We start from the raw sequence: 21,484 nt of genomic DNA on the forward strand, positions 1-21,484 counted from the left end.
GGTGCAGTGGTTAGCACACTGGACTCGCATTCGGGAGGACGACGGTTCAATCCCGCGCCTGGCCATCATGATTAAGGTTTTCCGTGATTTCCCTAAATCACTCCAGGCAGACGCTGGGATGGTTCCTTTGAAAGGGCACGGCTGATTTCCTTCCCCGTCCTTCCCCAATCCGATGAGACCGATGACCTCGCTACCTCAAACAACCCAAACCCCAACTAATAGGGTGCCTATGGGATGCAGTGTTCTCGGAATGCTATACAACAGTTCAAACAAATAACATTAGTAGTCTTATTTTCTAGAAAGCAAATTGACAGAACTTAACTTTGGAGATTTACAACTGTCACTGATAACTAACGTCCATGATCTGTCACACATCACTGATAACTAATGTCTGCGATCTGGTGCCAATCTGAGTATCCAAGGCTAGCAGGAGCATCACTTATATTCCTTTCTGCTAGGTGTTGCTCTTGGCTCAGCATGGTCCAATTCTGCGCGCCATTGGCTACTTGTTTCCTCACCTTCTTCTCTCCTCTTGTGTTCTGCATCTTTGTTCCGGTGCTTGTGATTACACCAGAACAAATTTGATATGAAAAGAAGTGCTGTGAAGGTCCTCCAGCTGCTGTCTTGATGAAAGAAGAAACAGGAAGAGTCTCTTCAAGAATATTTTCTCATAATAAAGGAAACTGCCAGCTGTGGTGGTATTGATAATAAGTCGCTATTTCAGTATGTGATTGATGGAGTAGAAGACAACCCAGGCCCAAAACTTCTACTCTATAGTGCTAGGAGTATGGAAAAGTTTAAGGAAAAAATGAAGCAGTACAAAAGAGCTGTGAAATTATTGCCAAGAAGAGATAACAAAAGTTACATCAATGAAAATTTAAACTCCAGTAAGGAAGATGCTAAAGACTCAAGCAGTAGAAATATTAAAAGTGTAGCTTTGGATCCAAGCAAAGTGTTTCAGTGGTGGTGCAAATGGTTGCAAGTCAGGTAATTGCAACAACAAGATCAAGGGAAAGAGTTGCTTCAATTGCAATGAGTTTGGCCATATCTCATCTGAATGCACGAAGGTGAAGACTAATCTAGATAATTGTGAATGCAAACACTGTAAGAAGAGCATGTATCAATAAGTAACAGAGAGGTGAAGGTGCCAACTGGATGTGGCATTCAGCTTAATTTTTGACGACAGAATGTTTATGAGATAGTGGATGCTCCAAGTTTGCAAAAAACAGATGTAGTCTTGCAGGATTTAGGAAAAAATTCATCTCTCCATAAGGTTATTTCACAGACATTATTGGGGTTTATGATGTGAAAATTGAAACAGATATTTATGTGGTTTCTAGAGATGCGATGAATTTAGAAATGGTCGTCGGAAACAATTTCCTAGAGCAAACTGAAATTTTAATAAACAAGGGCAGAGTTACTATTAGGCAACCAGTAGGGGAAGATCATCTTAAGTGTATCCATGTAGTAGACAAACCAGAATGAGATACTGAAAGCTCTTTTAGTTATGAAATGGAGAAATACATCAAAGATTTAGTGACAAATTGCACCATAATAAAGATGAAGTCCACTGATGTCAGAAAGGAAAGAGAGAAGGAAATTGTGAGAATCAAGTTCATCTGAATATACTAGCCAGGTTGTAGTTGTGAAAAAGAAAAATAGTGATTATCATGTCTGTATGAACTACAGAAAGTTAAATAAGATCACAGTGAAACATTATTACCCATTGCCCCTCATAGAAGATCTTTTGGATAAACTGCAAGACATCTGTGTGGGTCCAACACTAGACCTCAAAAATGTTGTAGAAGAATAAAGCTCAAAGTATCTCGCTTGTGACTCACTCAGGACAGTTTCAGTTCAGGAAAGTTATGTTTGGTGCAAAAAAATTCATCTGCAGTGTCCCAGAATTTTATAAACACTATTTTTTTTGGGCAGTGGATCGAGTGAACATTGTATTGATTTATCTGAACGATACTGTAATATCAGCAAAGGGTGATGATGATGCACCTCAACAGCTTAGTTTAGTGTTAGAAACTGCAGTAGAATACGGATTGGAAATTAACTTTTCAAACTTCCAGTTGTTGATGAGAGCTGTTGAGTTTCTTGGATATATTATACAGTGTGGATGAATCCGACCTCCTTCTGAGAAGACATTAGCTACTCAAAACTTCCTTGAACCAACATCTATTGCAGCAATACAAACTTTCTTCAGTCTAACAGGATACTTCAGGAAGTTTCTCTCAAAGTACTCTTCAATTGCCAAACCTCTAAGCAATTTGCTGAGGAATAATCAAGAATATAAGTTTGAAGAAGAGCAGAGGCAAGTGTTCCAGATGCTCAAAGATATTCTTGTATCAGAGCCAGTTTTAAAAATCTACAGCCCAAGGTACGAAACTGAACTAGATAGATGTAAGCCAAGGAGCGTTTAGAGCCATACTATTACAAAAATCTCTGGATGATGGTGGGTTCCTCCACACTCGTATATGAGTAAAAATAACACCATATCAAGAGGAAAAGTGCAATAGTTATGAGCTTGAAGTTTTAGCTATTTGTTAATGTATTAAGGAAATTCCATGTGTATTTACTAGGAATATGATTTGAAATTGTAACGGACTGAACTGCATTCCAAAAGACTATGGATAAGAAGGGATTTTCACCAAGAATAGCGAGATGAGCTTTAGTCTCGGAAGAGTATTCCTACACCATTGAACACTGATCCGGTTTTAGGATGAAACATGTAAATGCCTTAAGTTGTGTGAATAGTGTACTGTTTAGTTTTGCAGATAGTTTAATAGCTAGAATTAGGAAAGCTCAAGAGAAAGATGATGGTTAGCAGCAATCAAGAGCATTATCAAAGAACAGCCTAATGGAAACTTCTAAATGAGGGATGGAATTCTGTTTAAGTTCTCTGATGTAAGAGATACTTTGGTGGCTTCAGACCCTATACAAAGTGAAGTTCTCAATCTTGTACATAGGAAAAGTCATTGTGCAGTTAAACAAACTGAGGAGGAAGTAAAACAAGATTATTATGTGCCAAAGTTCACTGACAAGGTGAAAAGAGTGATCTCAAATTGTGTAAAATGTTTAATTGTTAATAAGAAATCAGGAAATAAGGAAGGTTTCCTTCATTCTTATTCAAAGAAAGTTATCCATTATATTCTTATCACATGGGTCATATTTGACCACTACAATCAATGCACAATGGATACAACCACATTGTAAGTATTATTGGCTTATTTACCAAGTTTATCTGGTTGTATCCTGTAAAGACTACAAAATCAGCAGAAACAATTATTAAGATGGAATTACAGAAAACTAATTTTGGAAATCCAGCCCATGTGATCACTGATAAAGGAACTTACTTTACTTCTGAAGAATTTGAGTAGTACTGCACTGCTGAAGGAATTGAGCAATTTTTAATAATGACAGGACTCCCTAGAGCCAATGGACAGGTTGAGAGGATCAGTGCTACTTTGGCTAAAATTGTTGCTAAACATAGTATTGATAGGCCATGTGTTCAACAGAAGTATTGAGAAAACACAATTTGAACTTTAGATAGGGATTAAGATGCGCTTACAGACTGATCTTCACATCACAAAGTTATTGGAAGAAGAAATTATTAATTCACTCGAAGAGAGATGTACTAAACTGAAGGAAGATGCTGTTGCAGATCAGTAAGGTGGATGAAGAAAATCATGGTAGTTTCAACCAAAGTCAGAAGAAACCCTCAAAGTACAAACTTGGTGACCTGGTGGCAATAAAACAAAACCAGCTGGACCAACACTAAAGCTGAATGCCAAGAATTTAGGCTCCTACCAAGTTACAAGAGTTAAAACTAATGATACCTATGATGTATGCCAAGAAGCTGATAACTGTGAGGGTCCCAGAACTACAACAACATGTACTGAATTTATGCAACCCTGGCCAAGTGACTACTCGTTATCCGAGTTGGATGATTATAATGTTGAACGAATGTGAGATTCAGTTTGGGGGGCAGGGTTTGGGGTTTCCCTGCTGATGAGGCTGGTGACATGCGAGAGAATGAATATTGGAGAGTAGTACTGTGTATTCATGGAGGAACGATATTCATGGAAAAAACACAAGTTTGTTGATTAAGTTCTTTTCTTTTGACAGTTAAGTACTAAAGTTGTAGCTAGGAGATTAATAATCAGTTCTTCGTGAAAATTAGAAATGTTTTTCCTGCAACATAAATGTGACTTTGGGCTTCTGTGGCTGATGTCATCGTAAATATAACTGTTAAGGGCATGTGACCACATTATACAGTTTATGTAGACCAATGTCTGGGCCAGTATTGCATGTGGCTTTCATGAGGGTGTAGTTGTTGCTGGACCAGTGCTGCATTATATGGTGTGATTTAATCCTGACCGAGCGAGGTGGCGCGGTGGTTAGACACTGGACTCGCAATCGGGAGGACGACGGTTCAATCCCGCGTCCGTCCATCCTGATTTAGGTTTCCGTGATTTCCCTAAATCGCTCCAGGCAAATGCCAGGATGGTTCCTTTCAAAGGGCACGGCCAACTTCCTTCCCCGTCCTTCCCTAATCCGATGAGACCGATGACTTCGCTGTCTGGTCTCCTTCCCCAAAACAACCCAACCCATTTAATCCTGCTGCTGATGAGCCAGTTTGTCAGGAACTCACCAAACTCTATTTTTGATTGGATGGCAGGAGGAGGCGGCGGGGGTGGGGACATGGGGACTGATAACCTTACTGAAGTTGTGAATACGAAGCTAATTACTTTTACATTACAATAACTGAAGCTCAAGATGCATTATGCCAAAAATATAAAAAAATACCAATAAAATTTGCTAAAAGCAGTCCCGATCGCATAAATATTGTATTTAAACTGGTGACCATTTTCAATCTACTGTACGTAGATCAATCATCAACAGACCTTGTACTTTGCAAAGAGTATAGTAAAACAGCTTAGAGGTAACAGAGTCATTATAATATCAAAGCGAAATAGTTATAAATATAGTTACTATGAATAGTATACCCATGATGGTGACAGGAGCTGGGCTGGCAGAGCAGGCTGTTCTAGAGAGATGTATTAACAACTGTGGCTCAGCTGCTTGTGGTTCAATAGTGATGCCTCTACCCCATGACTCCAGCATGGCATCATTACTGGCCAATTGGTATAAATCATCAATATAACTAATAAAATTTACTCCTAAAATACACTGATTTTGTCCCATTAACGTAAAAAACAAAAACAGTTTTTCATCCTATTCTCCAGATGAAGAGTGACAAGTGTAGTGTAGGCAGTGGCAGATACATATGGGGGACCCCCTGTGGGGCTGCCCGCATGCTACCTGCGTCGCTCCCGCCAGTCAGCCTGCATGCTATTCGTTCATTTCTTTCGTCAGTCAACTTGACTGTATCGAGTTATCGAGTAGTTGTACTTTTCTGTGTAGCACATGTGTCTGCATCATCGTATTTTATGTGTTTCTGTTTGGCACATATATAGCGAACATATAACTACGAGAAAAGTCGCAGCCATTCTAATGATCTTGATATGTTATTCTGTCTGGCATTTGTTCGAGAAAAGTTGCGAATATTCTGCTGTTTTCTCATACAGAGAACCTTTGATATGTAGTGTTATAAATACAGACTATTCGCTGAATAAGAAGCTAGTTTACATTCAGAAGCAGAAATATTAAGACTGAAGAATTTTATTTCAACACTGGTCCATGTTATGACTGACATGAGAGAATGTTTTGCTGAAGAAAATATTTATCATTTAAAATTCAACATACTTTTGCCCTCACAACTACTGAAACATCACGGTAATGATCTGGCACATAAATTGAGTCAGTGCTTAACTGAACTACCATTCTTTGAAGAAGAATCACTCTTTGTGATTAAAAAGAGACTAATGGTAGAGATTCTTCAATACAAGCAAACTAGCAGGAATGCCCTTAATGATTGTGATTCTGTTATGCAAGTGTTGTCTCTTTGTCCTAGAACTGACTTTGCACATGCTGTAGAAAATATTTGCTTGTCTACCTGCGTCTATTGGTACAGTAGAAAGGAGTTTTTCAACATTGCGGCATACAAAGACCTGGCTGAGGTCGACAGTGAAGGAGGGTCGACTTAATGGCTTAGCTCTGTCGAACACTTACGCTGACATTAATTGTCCTAGTGACAATGTAATTAACCAATTTGCCAAGAAGAATAGGCGCATAGATTTCATCATTTAAGAAGGAGAACCACAATTGCAATTTTTTTATATCATAAGATGGCAGTGTTTTGTGTTTGTGTATAGTTGTTGTTGTTGTGGTCTTCAGTCCTGAGACTGGTTTGATGCAGCTCTCCATGCTACTCTATCCTGTGCAAGCTTTTTCATCTCCCAGTACCTACTGCAACCTACATCCTTCTGAATCTGCTTAGTGTATTCATCTCTTGGTCTCCCTCTACGATTTTTACCCTCCACGCTGCCCTCCAATACTAAATTGGTGATCCCTTGATGCCTCAGAACATGTCCTACCAACCGATCCCTTCTTCTGGTCAAGTTGTGCCACAAACTTCTCTTCTCCCCAATCCTATTCAATACTTCCTCATTAGTTATGTGATCTACCCATCTAATCTTCAGCATTCTTCTGTAGCACCACATTTCGAAAGCTTCTATTCTCTTCTTGTCCAAACTATTTATCGTCCATGTTTCACTTCCATACATGGCTACACTCCATACGAATACTTTCAGAAATGACTTCCTGACACTTAAATCTATACTGGATGTTAACAAATTTCTCTTCTTCAGAAACGCTTTCCTTGCCATTGCCAGCCTACATTTTATATCCTCTCTACTTCGACCATCATCAGTTATTTTGCTCCCCAAATAGCAAAACTCCTTTACTACTTTAAGTGCCTCATTTCCTAATCTAATTCCCTCAGCATCACCCGAATTAATTAGACTACAGTCCATTATCCTTGTTTTGCTTTTGTTGATGTTCATCTTATATCCTCCTTTCAAGACACTGTCCATTCCATTCAACTGCTCTTCCAAGTCCTTTGCTGTCTCTGACAGAATTACAATGTCATCGGCGAACCTCAAAGTTTTTATTTCTTCTCCATGAATTTTAATACCTACTCCGAATTTTTCTTTTGTTTCATTTACTGCTTGCTCAATATACAGATTGAACAACATCGGGGACAGGCAACAACCCTGTCTTACTCCCTTCCCAACCACTGCTTCCCTTTCATGTCCCTCGACTCTTATAACTGCCATCTGGTTTCTGTACAAATTGTAAATAGCCTTTCGCTCCCTGTATTTTACCCCTGCCACCTTTAGAATTTGAAAGAGAGTATTCCAGTCAACATTGTCAAAAGCTTTCTCTAAGTCTACAAATGCTAGAAACGTAGGTTTGCCTTTCCTTAATCTTTCTTCTAAGATAAGTCGTAAGGTCAGTATTGCCTCACGTGTTCCAGTGTTTCTACGGAATCCAAACTGATCTTCCCCGAGGTTGGCTTCTACTAGTTTTTCCATTTGTCTGTAAAGAATTCGTGTTAGTATTTTGCAGCTGTGACTTATTAAGCTGATAGTTCGGTAATTTTCACATCTGTCAACACCTGCTTTCTTTGGGATTGGAATTATTATATTCTTCTTGAAGTCTGAGGGTATTTCGCCTGTTTCATACATCTTGCTCACCAGATGGTAGAGTTTTGTCAGGACTGGCTCTCCCACGGCCGTCAGTAGTTCCAATGGAATATTGTCTACTCCGGGAGCCTTGTTTCGACTCAGGTCTTTCAGTGCTCTGTCAAACTCTTCACGCAGTATCATATCTCCCATTTCATCTTCATCTACATCCTCTTCCATTTCCATAATATTGTCCTCAAGTACATCGCCCTTGTATAGACCCTCTATATACTCCTTCCACCTTTCTGCTTTCCCTTCTTTGCTTAGAACTGGGTTTCCATCTGAGCTCTTGATATTCATACAAGTGGTTCTCTTCTCTCCAAAGGTCTCTTTAATTTTCCTGTAGGCGGTATCTATCTTACCCCTAGTGAGATAGGCCTCTACATCCTTACATTTGTCCTCTAGCCATCCCTGCTTAGCCATTTTGCACTTCCTGTCGATCTCATTTTTGAGACGTTTGTATTCCTTTTTGCCTGTTTCACTTACTGCATTTTTATATTTTCTCCTTTCATCAATTAAATTCAATATTTCTTCTGTTACCCAAGGATTTCTACTAGCCCTCGTCTTTTTACCTACTTGATCCTCTGCTGCCTTCACTACTTCATCCCTCAAAGCTACCCATTCTTCTTCTACTGTATTTATTTCCCCCATTCCTGTCAATTGCTCCCTTATGCTCTCCCTGAATCTCTGTACAACCTCTGGTTCTTTTAGTTTATCCAGGTCCCATCTCCTTAAATTCCCACCTTTTTGCAGTTTCTTCAGTTTTAATCTACAGGTCATAACCAATAGATTGTGGTCAGAGCCCACATCTGCCCCTGGAAATGTCTTACAATTTAAAACCTGGTTCCTAAATCTCTGTCTTACCATTATATAATCTATCTGATACCTTTTAGTATCTCCAGGGTTCTTCCATGTATACAACCTTCTTTCATGATTCTTAAACCAAGTGTTAGTTTGTGTATAATCAGTTTAAATAAAACTTTCTTAAACTTTGCATGTGACTTGATTATTTTTTATTACGGTAAAAGTAAAGGTAACTCGAGAGATCTTCAGTGCCCCCTCCTTGAGGTTTTTCTGTATCCGGCACTAATTTTTTGAGTGTTCTGCCAGTAAATCACAGTTTTTGGTTTACTTTCCCCACAACATTATCTACGTGATCATTTCAATAGAAGCTATTCATAATTATAATCCCAAAGTATTTAGTTAAATTTACAGCCTATAGATTTATAATTTTTATTGTGCAACTGAAATTTAGTCCATTTCTTTTAGTGCTTATGTGGATGACTTCACACTTTTCATTATTTAAAGTCATTTTGGGCAATGTTGTGCAGTAACCAATATCAAGGAGGCAGGCTCCAATCACCACTATGCTGTGGGCAGTGTTGGAATGTTGCAAGCAGTACATTGGTTTTAACTGAAGTAGACAAGTCAGGAGTGGCCTCAGAAGGAAGTTCGAAAAAATCGTTGCGCTATTTAGCACTTTAAAAATAGTGTCTCAGTAGCATCTGCTCCCAAGGCTGTGCATGCTTCAGGACAATGCAAAATGCCACGCACCTCGATATTACAATGAGATGTTTTTGACAGTAAGAACTATCCTCAGTATTGACCACTCTTGCATTTCTATAATTCCAACCAGAATCATTCTTCAAATTTGATAAAAAAAAGGGCACTTCAGGATCAATCTCGCCATTATGTACAGGCTGCAGTAACCACGTGGTTGTACTGAGGTTGAACAACTGTGAATTTGTCAGTCGGTGAACTATCATGACTTTGAAAGTGTTCACCTCGCATTTGTACATGGCTCTGTGAGCAAATGCTACTCGCACAACAATCTAATGTTTTAAATGACGTAACTTCTTTCCGCGGCTGCTCTCAAATAGTCTAGTTCAGCTGTAACCAATATGCCGCTTGCCACAGTCTAGCCTATAGCTCCCGGGGCATGCAGGGTTCGAACCTGCCTCCTCTGGTGTGAGGCCAGACACAGCACTTGCGATGTACCTACACTATGTGATCAAAAGTTTCCGGACACCCCCAAAAACATATGTTTTTCATATTAGGTTCATTTTGCTGCCACCTACTGCCAGGTACTCCATATCAGCAACTTCAGTAGTCATTAGACATTGTGAGAGAGCAGAATGGGGCACTTTGCGGCACTCACTGTCTTCGAACGTGGTCAGGTGATTGGGTATCACATGTCTGTATGCATGATTTCTACACTCCTAAACATCCCTAGGTCCACTGTTTCCAGTGTGATAGTGAAGTGGAAACATGAAGCGACACATACAGCACAAAAGCATACAGGCCAACCTCGTCTGTTGACTGACAGAGATCACTGACAGTTAAAGAGGGTTTTTTGTGTAATAGGCAGATATCTATCCAGACCATCACACAGGAAATTCAAACTGCATCAGGAACCACTGCAGATACTATGACAGTTAGGCAGCAGGTGAGAAAACTTGGATTTCGTGGTCGAGTGGCTGCTCATAAGCCACACAGCACACCGGTAAATGCCAAATGATGCCTCACTTGGTGTAAGGAGCATAAACATTGGACAATTGAAAAGTGGAAAAATGTTGTGTGGAATGATGGATCACAGTACACAATGTGGCGATCCAATGGCAGGGTTGGGGTATGGCAAATGCCCAGTGAACATCATCTGCCAGTGTGTGTAGTGCCAACAGTGAAATTCGGAGGCGGTGGTGTTATGATGTGGTTGTGTTTTTCACGGAGGGGTCTTACACCCCTTGTTTTGCATGGCACTATCACAGCACAGGCCTACATTGATGTTTAAGCACGTTTTTGCTTACCACTGTTGAAGAACAATTTGGGGATGGCGATTGCATCTTTCAACACAATCGAGCACCTGTTCATAATGCACGGGCTGTGGCGGAATGATAACATGTCAATAACATCCCTGTAATAAACTGGCCTGCACAGAGTCCTGACCTGAATATCGTGGAACATCTTTGGGATGTTTTGGAACACCGACTTCATGCCAGGTCTCACCAACCGACATTGATACCTCTCCTCAATTCAGCACTCCGTGATGAATGGGCTGCCATTCCCCAAGAAACCTTCCCGCACCTAATTGGACATATGCCTGCAAAAGTGGAAGCTGTCATCAAGGCTAAGTGTGAGCCAACACCATACTGAATTCCAGCATTACAGATGTAGGGCACCAGGAACTTATAAGACATTTTCAGCCATGTGTCCAGATACTTTTGATCACATAGTGTATAATGACACAGCCTCTATTTTGCAAACACAAAAATGCCGTCCATCAAAACAGATATTTAACTGCTTCACTGCTTCCAGTATTATAGATCATTTTCAGCACCAGTGATGAAGTGAAATTTCCTTACTTTGTGCACCTTCTTTTTTGAAACAACTCATTTCAGGTAAAGAATCTTTTTAGTCCATAAGTGGACTATTTGGAATGTATGTGGTGTTAATTGATGAAAACAGTGCAGTTCACTATTCAGTGGGATTGAGTTTCTTACATTTATACAGCAACAAACTTATTTATGAGACTCATGGTTCAAAATGTGAACTTATTTAAGAGAAAACAGCAGCATCCATTTGGTGAATTCAAGACACAAGAATAAATATTTACATTGCAAGTGATATCCTCAACTACGATTCAAAATAGTGTGCAGCCCTCTGCAACATACATTTTAACGGGCTTTCACATGAGATGAAAACTGTTTGTAACAAACCACAGGTTTTCAAATGCTTATTAAAGATGTTTACCCAGAAAAATTCATCAAGTTTCCTGCGGAAATGCTCTGGGTCCACTTAATTGTGTTTTGGGGATCACGTTCACTTAATTGACTGGAATGGTAGAAATACTATTCATTTATGAGTACTTTATGTTGTCTTGACATTTTCTGTAGATAGGCCACAGCTGATGCTTTCCTCTTTCTATACCCCTTGTTAAAAGGCAGCAAATTCTTATATTGTTTATTTATTATTATTGTTATTATTATTATTATTAATTATTATTATTATTATAACAATTATTATTATAACAATTATTATTATTGCCCTTAAAGAGAATTGTAACCTCACTAAACAAGATCACTATGCTGTATTTTATCACCAATTGCCAAGCATTGCATGATGTTTTTGAAGATAATGCTTACAGAGCCTGATAAAGTGTCTTTTTCAAGTCTGAAGATGGATATTTTATCAATGTCTATGTTTTTATAGCGCCCATTGAGACCTTTCAGGACTGCACGATGCTAGCTAGAAAGTACTGGGACCTACTAGTTTATACTAGAGCTACCAAAGTTTGGTTTTGATCATTATTAACTATTTGATGATTGATTTCATTCATTAGTCTTCCAACTAGGGACCACAAGCTTACAATCATGATGACAAATACTGCTACTTTGTGTTTTCTTCATCTAAACAATTTTTTTTTAATTAATGCACTGTGTCTGGCACAGTGTTCAATTGGCCATGTAACACCAGCTGTCTTTTTCTAATCTCTGAAGGTCCCAAATGTCGCTACAACTGTTCTGTACCATTTTTATAAATTGGACCCAGTATATTGTAAAAGATATTTCCCATTACTCTTCGTAATTCTGCAAACAAATTTTTTTAGAGGATAAAGCACTCTGGTGCACATAGATAAAGTAGGGTCTATAAGTTTTGTAATGACAAATTTTGATATATATATATATATATATAATAGAAGGAAACATTCCACGTGGGAAAAATTATATATAAAAACAAAGATGAGGTGACTTACCATACGAAAGCGCTGGCAGGTCGATAGAAACACAAACAGACACACACATACACACAAAATTCTAGCTTTCGCAACCAATGGTTGCTTCGTCAGGAAAGAGGGAAGGAGAGGGAAAGACGAAAGGATGTGGGTTTTACGGGAGAGGGTAAGGAGTCATTCCAATCCCGGGAGCGGAAAGACTTACCTTAGGGGGAAAAAAAGGACAGGTATATATACACACACACACACACACACACACACACACACACACACACACACACACACACACACACACATCCATCCGCACATACACAGACACAAGCAGACATTTGTAAAGGCAAAGAGTTTGGGCAGAGATGTCAGTCGAGGTGGAAGTAAAGAGGCAAAGATGTTGAAAGACAGATGAGGTATGAGCGGTGGCAACTTTACATTAGCGGAGGTTGAGGCCTGGCGGATAACGAGAAGAGAGGATATACTGAAGGGCAAGTTCCCATCTCCGGAGTTCTGACAGGTTGGTGTTAGTGGGAAGTATCCAGATAACCCGGACGGTGTAACACTGTGCCAAGATGTGCTGGCCGTGCACCAAGGCATGTTTAGCCACAGGGTGATCCTCATTACCAACAAACACTGTCTGCCTGTGTCCATTCATGCGAATGGACAGTTTGTTGCTGGTCATTCGCACATAGAAAGCTTCACAGTGTAGGCAGGTCAGTTGGTAAATCACGTGGGTGCTTTCACACGTGGCGCTGCCTTTGATCGTGTACACCTTCCGGGTTACAGGACTGGAGTAGGTGGTGGTGGGAGGGTGCATGGGACAGGTTTTACACCAGGGGCAGTTACAAGGGTAGGAGCCAGAGGGTAGGGAAGGTGGTTTGGGGATTTCATAGGGATGAACCAAGAGGTTATAAAGGTTAGGTGGATGACAGAAAGACACTCTTGGTGGAGTGGGGAGGATTTCATTGAAGGATGGATCTCACTTCAGGGCAGGATTTGAGGAAGTCGTATCCCTGCTGGAGAGCTACATTCAGAGCCTGATCCAGTCCCGGAAAGCATCCTGTCACAAGTGGGGCACTTTTGGGGTTCTTCTGTGGGAAGTTCTGGGTTTGAAGGGATGAGGAAGTGGCTCTGGTTATTTGCTTCCGTACCAGGTCGGTAAGGTAGTTGCGGGATGCGAAAGCTGTTTTCAGGTTGTTGGTGTAATGGTTCAGGGATTCCGGACTGGAGCAGATTCGTTTGCCATGAAGACCTAGGCTGTAGGGAAGGGACCGTTTGATGTGGAATGGGTGGCAGCTGCCATAATGGAGGTACTGTTGCTTGTTGGTGGGTTTGATGTGGATGGACGTGTGAAGCTGGCCATTGGACAGATGAAGGTCAACGTCAAGGAAAGTGGCATGAGATTTGGAGTAGGACCAGGTGAATCTGATGGAACCAAAGGAGTTGAGGTTGGAGAGGAAATTCTGGAGCTCTTCTTCACTGTGGGTCCAGATCATGAAGATGTCATCAATAAATCTGTACCAAACTTTGGGTTGGCAGGCCTGGGTAACCAAGAAGGCTTCCTCTAAGCGACCCATGAATAGGTTGGCGTACGAGGGGGCCATTCTGGTACCCATGGCTGTTCCCTTTAATTGTTGGTAAGTCTGGCCTTCAAAAGTGAAGAAGTTGTGGGTCAGGATGAAGCTGGCTAAGGTAATGAGGGAAAAGGTTTTAGGTACAGTGGCAGGTGATCGGTGTGAAAGGAAGTGCTCCATTGCAGCGAGGCCCTGGACGTGCGGAATATTTGTGTATAAGGAAGTGGCATCAATGGTTACAAGGATGGTTTCCGGGGGTAACAGACTGGGTAAGGATTCCAGGCGTTCGAGAAAGTGGTTGGTGTCTTTGATGAAGTATGGAAGACTGCATGTAGTGGATTGAAGGTGTTGATCTACGTAGGCAGAGATACGTTCTGTGGGGGCTTGGTAATCAGCTACAATGGGGCGGCCGGGATGATTGGGTTTGTGAATTTTAGGAAGAAGGTAGAAGGTAGGGGTGCAGGGTGTCGGTGGGGTCAGGAGGTTGATGGAGTCAGGTGAAAGGTTTTGTAGGGGGCCTAAGATTCTGAGGATTCCTTGAAGCTTCGCCTGGACATCAGGAATGGGATTTGTGGTGTCACCGCTAGACACCACACTTGCTAGGTGGCAGCCTCTAAATTGGTCGCTGTCCGGTAGTATACGCCACTATCAATGATTGCAGACCGAGCGCCACCACACGGCAGGCCTAGAGAGACTTCCTAGCACTCACCCCAGTTGTACAACCGACTTTGCTAGCGATGGTTCACTGACAAAATACATTCTCATTTGCCGAGACGATAGTTAGAATAGCCTTCAGCTATGTCATTTGCTACGACCTAGCAAGGCGCCATTATCAGTTGCTATTGATATTGTAAAGAATGTACATACAAGAGCTACGTTCAACATTAATGGATTAAAGTGAAGTATTCCATCAGTTACCTCCTTTTTTTCTGAAGTCTAAATTCCTTGTCCTGTTCCAGACCTCATGCCAGCCTGCGTGAGCTTAAACGCGTGCCTTTCGGCTTCCTCTATAAAGGTTGGCTCTCCTGTCAATCCACAACAGGATTACCTTGGCAAACTTTGTATGTGGTGTTGTCTGAAAGCTGACGCAGTCCCTCAGCCACATACTCCCAACGATCAAGTACCAATGTCGTGGAACCCTTGTCCGCTGGAAGAATGACGATGGATCGGTCAGCCTTCAGATCACGGATAGCCTGGGCTTCAGCAGTGGTGATGTTGGGAGTAGGATTAAGGCTTTTTAAGAAGGATTGAGAGGCAAGGCTGGAAGTCAGAAATTCCTGGAAGGTTTGGAGGGGGTGATTTTGAGGAAGAGGAGGTGGGTCCCGCTGTGACGGAGGACGGAACTGTTCCAGGCAGGGTTCAGTTTGGATAGTATCTTGGGGAGTTGGATCATTAGGAGTAGGATTAGGATCATTTTTCTTCGTGGCAAAGTGATATTTCCAGCAGAGAGTACGAGTGTAGGACAGTAAATCTTTGACTAGGGCTGTTTGGTTGAATCTGGGAGTGGGGCTGAAGGTGAGGCCTTTGGATTGGACAGAGGTTTCGGATTGGGAGAGAGGTTTGGAGGAAAGGTTAACTACTGAATTAGGGTATTGTGGTTCCAGATTGTGTTGATTGGAATTTTGAGGTTTTGGAGGGAGTGGAGCTGGAAGTGGGAGATTGAGTAGATGGGAGAGACTGGGTTTGTGTGCAATGAGAGGAGGTTGAGGTTTGCTGGAAAGGTTGTGAAGGGTGAGTGAGTTGCCTTTCCGGAGGTGGGAAACCAGGAGATTGGATAGTTTTTTAAGGTGGAGGGTGGCATGCTGTTCTAATTTGCGGTTGGTCTGTAGGAGGATGCTCGGAACAGCCGGTGTGGATGTGGGAAAGGAAAGATTGAGCACTTTTATTTAGGAAAGGAGTTGACGTATGTGTTCATTGGCTGAGTTGATGTGTAGGTGAAGGATTAGGTGGGTGAGGGCAATGGATTGTTCAGTTTGGAACTGGTATAGGTACTGATGGAAAGAAGGGTTGCAGCCAGGGATGGGAACTTCAAGTGTGAGGCCTTTGGGGGTAATGCCAAATGTCAGACAAGCCTGAGAAAATAAAATATGGGAGTGTAATCTGGCTAGGGCGAAGGCATGTTTGCGGAGGGAATGTAAATAAAACTTAATGAGGTCGTTGTGGGGGTGTTGTGAGGGTGACATGGTATTAGAAGGTGGAAAGTGTAACATGAGGCTGAAATGAAAATGAAAATAAACATAAAAATATATGGGGAGAGATAAAGGTGAACTAGAAAGCAACTGGAGATCTGGTGTGAAAAGAGGCGAAAAAGTGTTGGTTAGAGCTGGGCTATGTTGATCCTGTGGTGAACTTGTGTAGGTAGACAACGATGTGCATAGGGTTTAGGTGGTTGTGTTGCCGCCAAAACACGTTAAAAGGTGGAGAAATTCGGGAAAATTTCGAAAAAACTACATGTAAATGTATTAAAAGGAGTGGTTTTGTGATGGCAGATTATGAAAATGAGGCTAACAATTGTCTGACAAAGAAATAATGACGTTAAAACCTGTGGGAAGCGGCTAAAAATGATCAGTGATGTGAGAAAAACGGAAAACGAAATAAAGCAAAAGTTACTAGAACTAGCCGAAATGGTTGTTTAATAGGTGAAAGGAACTGTTTGTGAACTAGAAACGGTGGATTTTATAGCAGCGGTAGTGTTGAAAGCAGAAAAAAAAAATTGTTTTTTTTGGTTATGGTTTGGAAGTGGGTTACGTATTATTACGTATTATGTATTATTGAGTATATATCGGTGGGATAAAATTGTATAGTAGATTACGGTAAAAGGGAGAACGTGAATACAAAGTGAAACTACTGGCGGAAACAGAAAGAGAAAATAAGACGACAGAAAAGATTTTGAAATGCAACAGTGAAAATAACAAACGTAATTGTTGGGTTCAAATTAATGATATGAATATAATAGAGGGAAACATTCCACGTGGGAAAAATATATCTAAAAACAAAGATGATGAGACTTACCATACAAAAGCGCTGGCAGGTCGATAGAAACACAAACAGACACATACATACACACAAAATTCAAGCTTTCGCAACAAACTGTTGCCTCATCAGGAAAGAGGGAAGGAGAGGGAAAGACGAAAGGAAGTGGGTTTTAAGGGAGAGGGTAAGGAGTCATTCCAATCCCGGGAGCGGAAAGACTTACCTTAGGGGGAAAAAAGGACGGGTATACATTCGCACACACACACACACATATCCATCCACACATATACAGACACAAGCAGACATATTTAAAGACAAAGAGTTTGGGTAGAGATGTCAGTCGAGGCGGAAGTGCAGAGGCAAAGATGATGTTGAATGACAAGTGAGGTATGAGTGGCGGCAACTTCAAATTGCCTCTGCACTTCCGCCTCGACTGACGTCTCTGCCCAAACTTTTTGTCTTTAAATATGTCTGCTTGTGTCTATATATGTGTGGATGGATATGTGTGTGTGTGCGAGTGTATACCCGTCCTTTTTTCCCCCTAAGGTGAGTCTTTCCGCTCCCGGGATTGGAATGACTCCTTACCCTCTCCCTTAAAACCATATCCTTTCGTCTTTCCCTCTTTCCTGATGAGGCAACAATTTGTTGCGAAAGCTTGAATTTTGTGTGTATGTATGTGTCTGCTTGTGTTTCTGTCGACCTGCCAGCGCTTTCATATGGTAAGTCACATCATCTTTGTTTTTTTTTATATATATATATATATATATATATATATATATATATATATATATATATATATATATATATATATATATATATATATATATATATATTGTTTGTGTGTCCATCGACCTGCCAGCGCTTTTGTTTGGTAAGTCTCATCATCTTTGCTTTTAGATATATTTTTCCCACGTGGAAGGTTTCCCTCTATTTTTTTTATATAACTTTCAAGGCATCTCTATCAAGGCCATTGTGTTTCAAAACCTTCTGCCATTATGGCTGTATCATCAGCAAAAGCTGAACATTCAATTTCCACACCAGTCCTGTGCTCATTGTGTTTGATTTACGTCCCAGTTTTCTCCTTCCTTGGATGTGTGCTATTTTCTGCAAGCAGATATCTATTGCGATACTCTCTATGGGAACTGCATCAAATAGGAATGACAGAGGACATTAAAAAAAAAGTTCAAAAAAAGACGCTTGTTTTATATTATCGCGAAACGGGGGGGAGGGGAGGGGTCATGGATATGAAACACGAATTGAGGTGGTAGACATTAAAATAAAGGCATTTTTCATTGCGATAGGATCTTCTCATAAATTTCAATCATCAACTTTCTCCCTGGAGTGTGTGAAAATATTTTGTTGGCACCCACCTATGTTGGGAGAAATGATCGTCATATGAAAATAACAGCAATCAGAGCTTGCACAGAAAGACTCATGTTTTTGAGAGTGGAACAGTTGAGAAATAGCTGGGAGGTGGTTTGATGAACCCTCTGTCAAGTACTTAATTATGAGGGTGGTTTGAAAAGTTCTCAGAATCACCATGAGAAGTCAGCGCTAGCACAACGAGTTGTTCATGTGATATTCACGGGATTGTTGGCTGTAAACACGTGCCACGTCAGTGCTCTTGGAAAAGAGCTGTGGTGGTGATGTGGCTCTGTTGTTGTTCTCATATAGTGATTTGCAAAGGTGGAAAAAATAGAGATTTGAGCAGTGATTAAGTACTTTGTAAAGAAAGGTGTGAAAGCAAAGGACATTCATGCTGATTTCCAGAATACAATGGGGGACTCTGCTTCTTCATATTCAACTGTTTCCAAGTGGAGAAATGAATTTAAATTTGTTCGGGAGAGCTTAGATGATGATCCACGCATTGGTCGATCAAGATGTCTCGCTACCCAGAAATCATTGCAAAAGTGCAAAAAACAGTCATGGAGGCTTGCTGATTCAGAGTGTGTGAAATTGCTCACACTTGCCAGATGTCATCTGAAAGGGTATGTCACATTTGAACTGAAGAATTACAAATAAAAAAAAATTATCTGCAAGGTGGGTGCCATGACTCTTGATGCTGGATCAAAAACGCATGAGAATGGACATATCGGAACAAACTTAGGCCCATTTTAGGACAAACAAACAAGATTGTTTGTGTCGGTTTGTGACTACAAATGAAACTTGGGTGAACTAATATACTGCAGAGACAAAACAACAGTCAAAGCAGTGGCAACATGCTGATTCTCCACCACCAAAGAAAGCAAACACAATTCTTCTGGTGGGAAAAGTCATGGCATCAGTGTTCTGGGGTGTGGAAGGGATTCCGTTTCCAAGACAAATTGCAACAAAATATACGCAAAAAAGGCCAAGTTTAGCAAGGAAGAAAATCGATCTTCCATCAAGACAGTGCGCACCCACAAACGTGTGTCGTCACCACGGCAAAATTACATGAACTAAGGTATGAATTCAGAATGAGATTTCCACTCTGCAGCGGAGCATGCGCTGATATGAAACTTCCTGGCAGATTAAAACTGTATGCCCAACCGAGACTCGAACTTGGGACCTTTGCCTTTCGCAGACAAGTGCTCTACCATCTGAGCTACCAAAGCAAGACTCACGCCCGGTCCTCACAGCTTTACTTCTGCCAGTATCTCGTCTTTTACCTTCTGGGCATGAGTCGTGCTTCAGTAGCTCAGATGGTAGAGCACTTGCCCACAAAAGGCAAAGGTCCCGAGTTCGAGTCTCGGTCGGGCACACAGTTTTAATCTGCCAGGAAGTTTCATATCAGCGCACACTCTGCTGCAGAGTGAAAATCTCATTCTGGAAACATCCCCCAGGCTGTGGCTAAGCCATGTCTCCGCAGTATCCTTTCTTTCAGGAGTGCTGGTTCTGCAAGGTTCGCAGGAGAGCTTCTGTAAAGTATGAAAGGTAGGAGACGAGATACTGGCAGAAGTAAAGCTGTGAGGACCGGGTGTGAGTCGTGCTTCGGTAGCTCAGATGGTAGAGCACTTGCCTGCGGAAGGCAAAGGTCCCGAGTTTGAGTCTCGTTCGGGCACACACTTTTAATCTGCCAGGAAGTTTCAAGGTATGACTTGTTGCCACACCCGCCTTACACCTTATTCACCTGATATGGCTCCGTCAGACTTACATCTCTTCCCAAAACTGAAAATTTTTCTTGTGGACGAAGATTCAGTTCAAACGAAGAATTGATAGCTGGAGTTGACAACTATTTTGCAGGCCTGGAGGAAACTCATTTTCGAGATGGGATCAAGCCACTGGAACATCATTAGACCAAGTGCATTAATCTACAAGGAGACTACATTGATAAATAAAAAAGTTTCAATGATTTAAGTACTTTTTTTCTATTCTGTTCCAAGAACTTATCAAACCACCCTCATATGAATTGTGGAGTAATCATCTAGACATTTAGAGGTAGCTAGAAACTCCTGTATATTTAACGTGGTAGCTTTCGTGAGCTCGCATTACTATTAAAACATGTCTGAATCTTTGTGTATATATGTTTCCAAGAACATTGAAAGTGATTTGTTTTCAAAACAGAAAGATACTGCAGGGGTCTGGTGTGCTAAATGTCAAGCAACGAGCTGGATGTTTGTCCTACTTGGAAGACCCACAAGGATTTCGTAGTCTTTTAGCACAGACTCTAACGACGGATACAGCTGTCTCCTGGTCTGTGAGGGTAAGTGTGATTTTTTAAGTTATTAGCTTTTTCTCTTAAAGAATTTGGCACAGAAAAATGACTGATAAATATTGACCAAAAGCACAGATCACTGACATGCTGCTGACCTACAAGGTATATAAAAAATGATAATGGTCATTAGTCTTTTGAATTCTTCTTCTTGAGTGTAGGAGGGTGTTTACACACATTTCTGATGCCGTAACAATTAATGGCATTGTTTATGGGGGAGAGGAAGATAGCATATTGTGAAAAAATTGCACTTAGATGCTAGTATTCTTGCCAAAACATTGGAGTGTTTTACAGAGATGACAATGATGATTCTTGGAATGCTGGATGAGTAAGACTATGAGAATGGGTAGCTGATAAGTATAAATGTTGTTTAACTTGCTCTATTTTATTGATTTCATTGTTTTTAAAATATGATCTGATGAAAAGCTATGTTTGATTCTACCATGAAACTTCCTGAGAAATGGAAGTGTTTGCCTATATTATTTATTATTGCACTCAGTGTAAATGGAAAAATGTTCCTCTTAAGTAACTTCTTCATCAAGAACTGAAATTCCACTTTAAAAAATGCTGTGCAGTTGCTATTTTGCTTAATATAGATTTTCTAACAATGATTATGGCTAAAAAGTATTGACATATATATGCAATAAATCAATAAACATCTCATTGACCTATGAAATGAAGGTTCTATCAAATAATGAGACATTCTTTTGCATTCCCTGAGATCCCTAGGTTATCTCACTGTAAAATGAGCAAATGAAGATCCATGTGATGGAGTGAATAGTTCTCTTATTTCTATGTTTTTTCTTATTCTTCCATATTTTGTTTCCCCTTCATTATCAGTGGCCGAAGAATGAATGTATCATTC

The 21,484-nt window shown here is 40.7% G+C and overlaps 1 protein-coding gene across 1 annotated transcript in view; it reads left to right on the forward strand.

The window, feature by feature from the left end:
- LOC124797781 (anaphase-promoting complex subunit 1) overlaps positions 1-21,484 on the forward strand; it is a 349,586-nt gene that overhangs the window by 287,339 nt on the left and 40,763 nt on the right. The window contains exon 31 of the mRNA XM_047260813.1: positions 20,472-20,610. Within this exon, the coding sequence (XP_047116769.1) occupies positions 20,472-20,610 (139 nt within the window). The remainder of the gene's footprint in view (positions 1-20,471; positions 20,611-21,484) is intronic.

This window comes from Schistocerca piceifrons, chromosome 1, assembly GCF_021461385.2.
Source record: "Schistocerca piceifrons isolate TAMUIC-IGC-003096 chromosome 1, iqSchPice1.1, whole genome shotgun sequence".
Lineage (NCBI taxonomy): Eukaryota > Metazoa > Arthropoda > Insecta > Orthoptera > Acrididae > Schistocerca > Schistocerca piceifrons.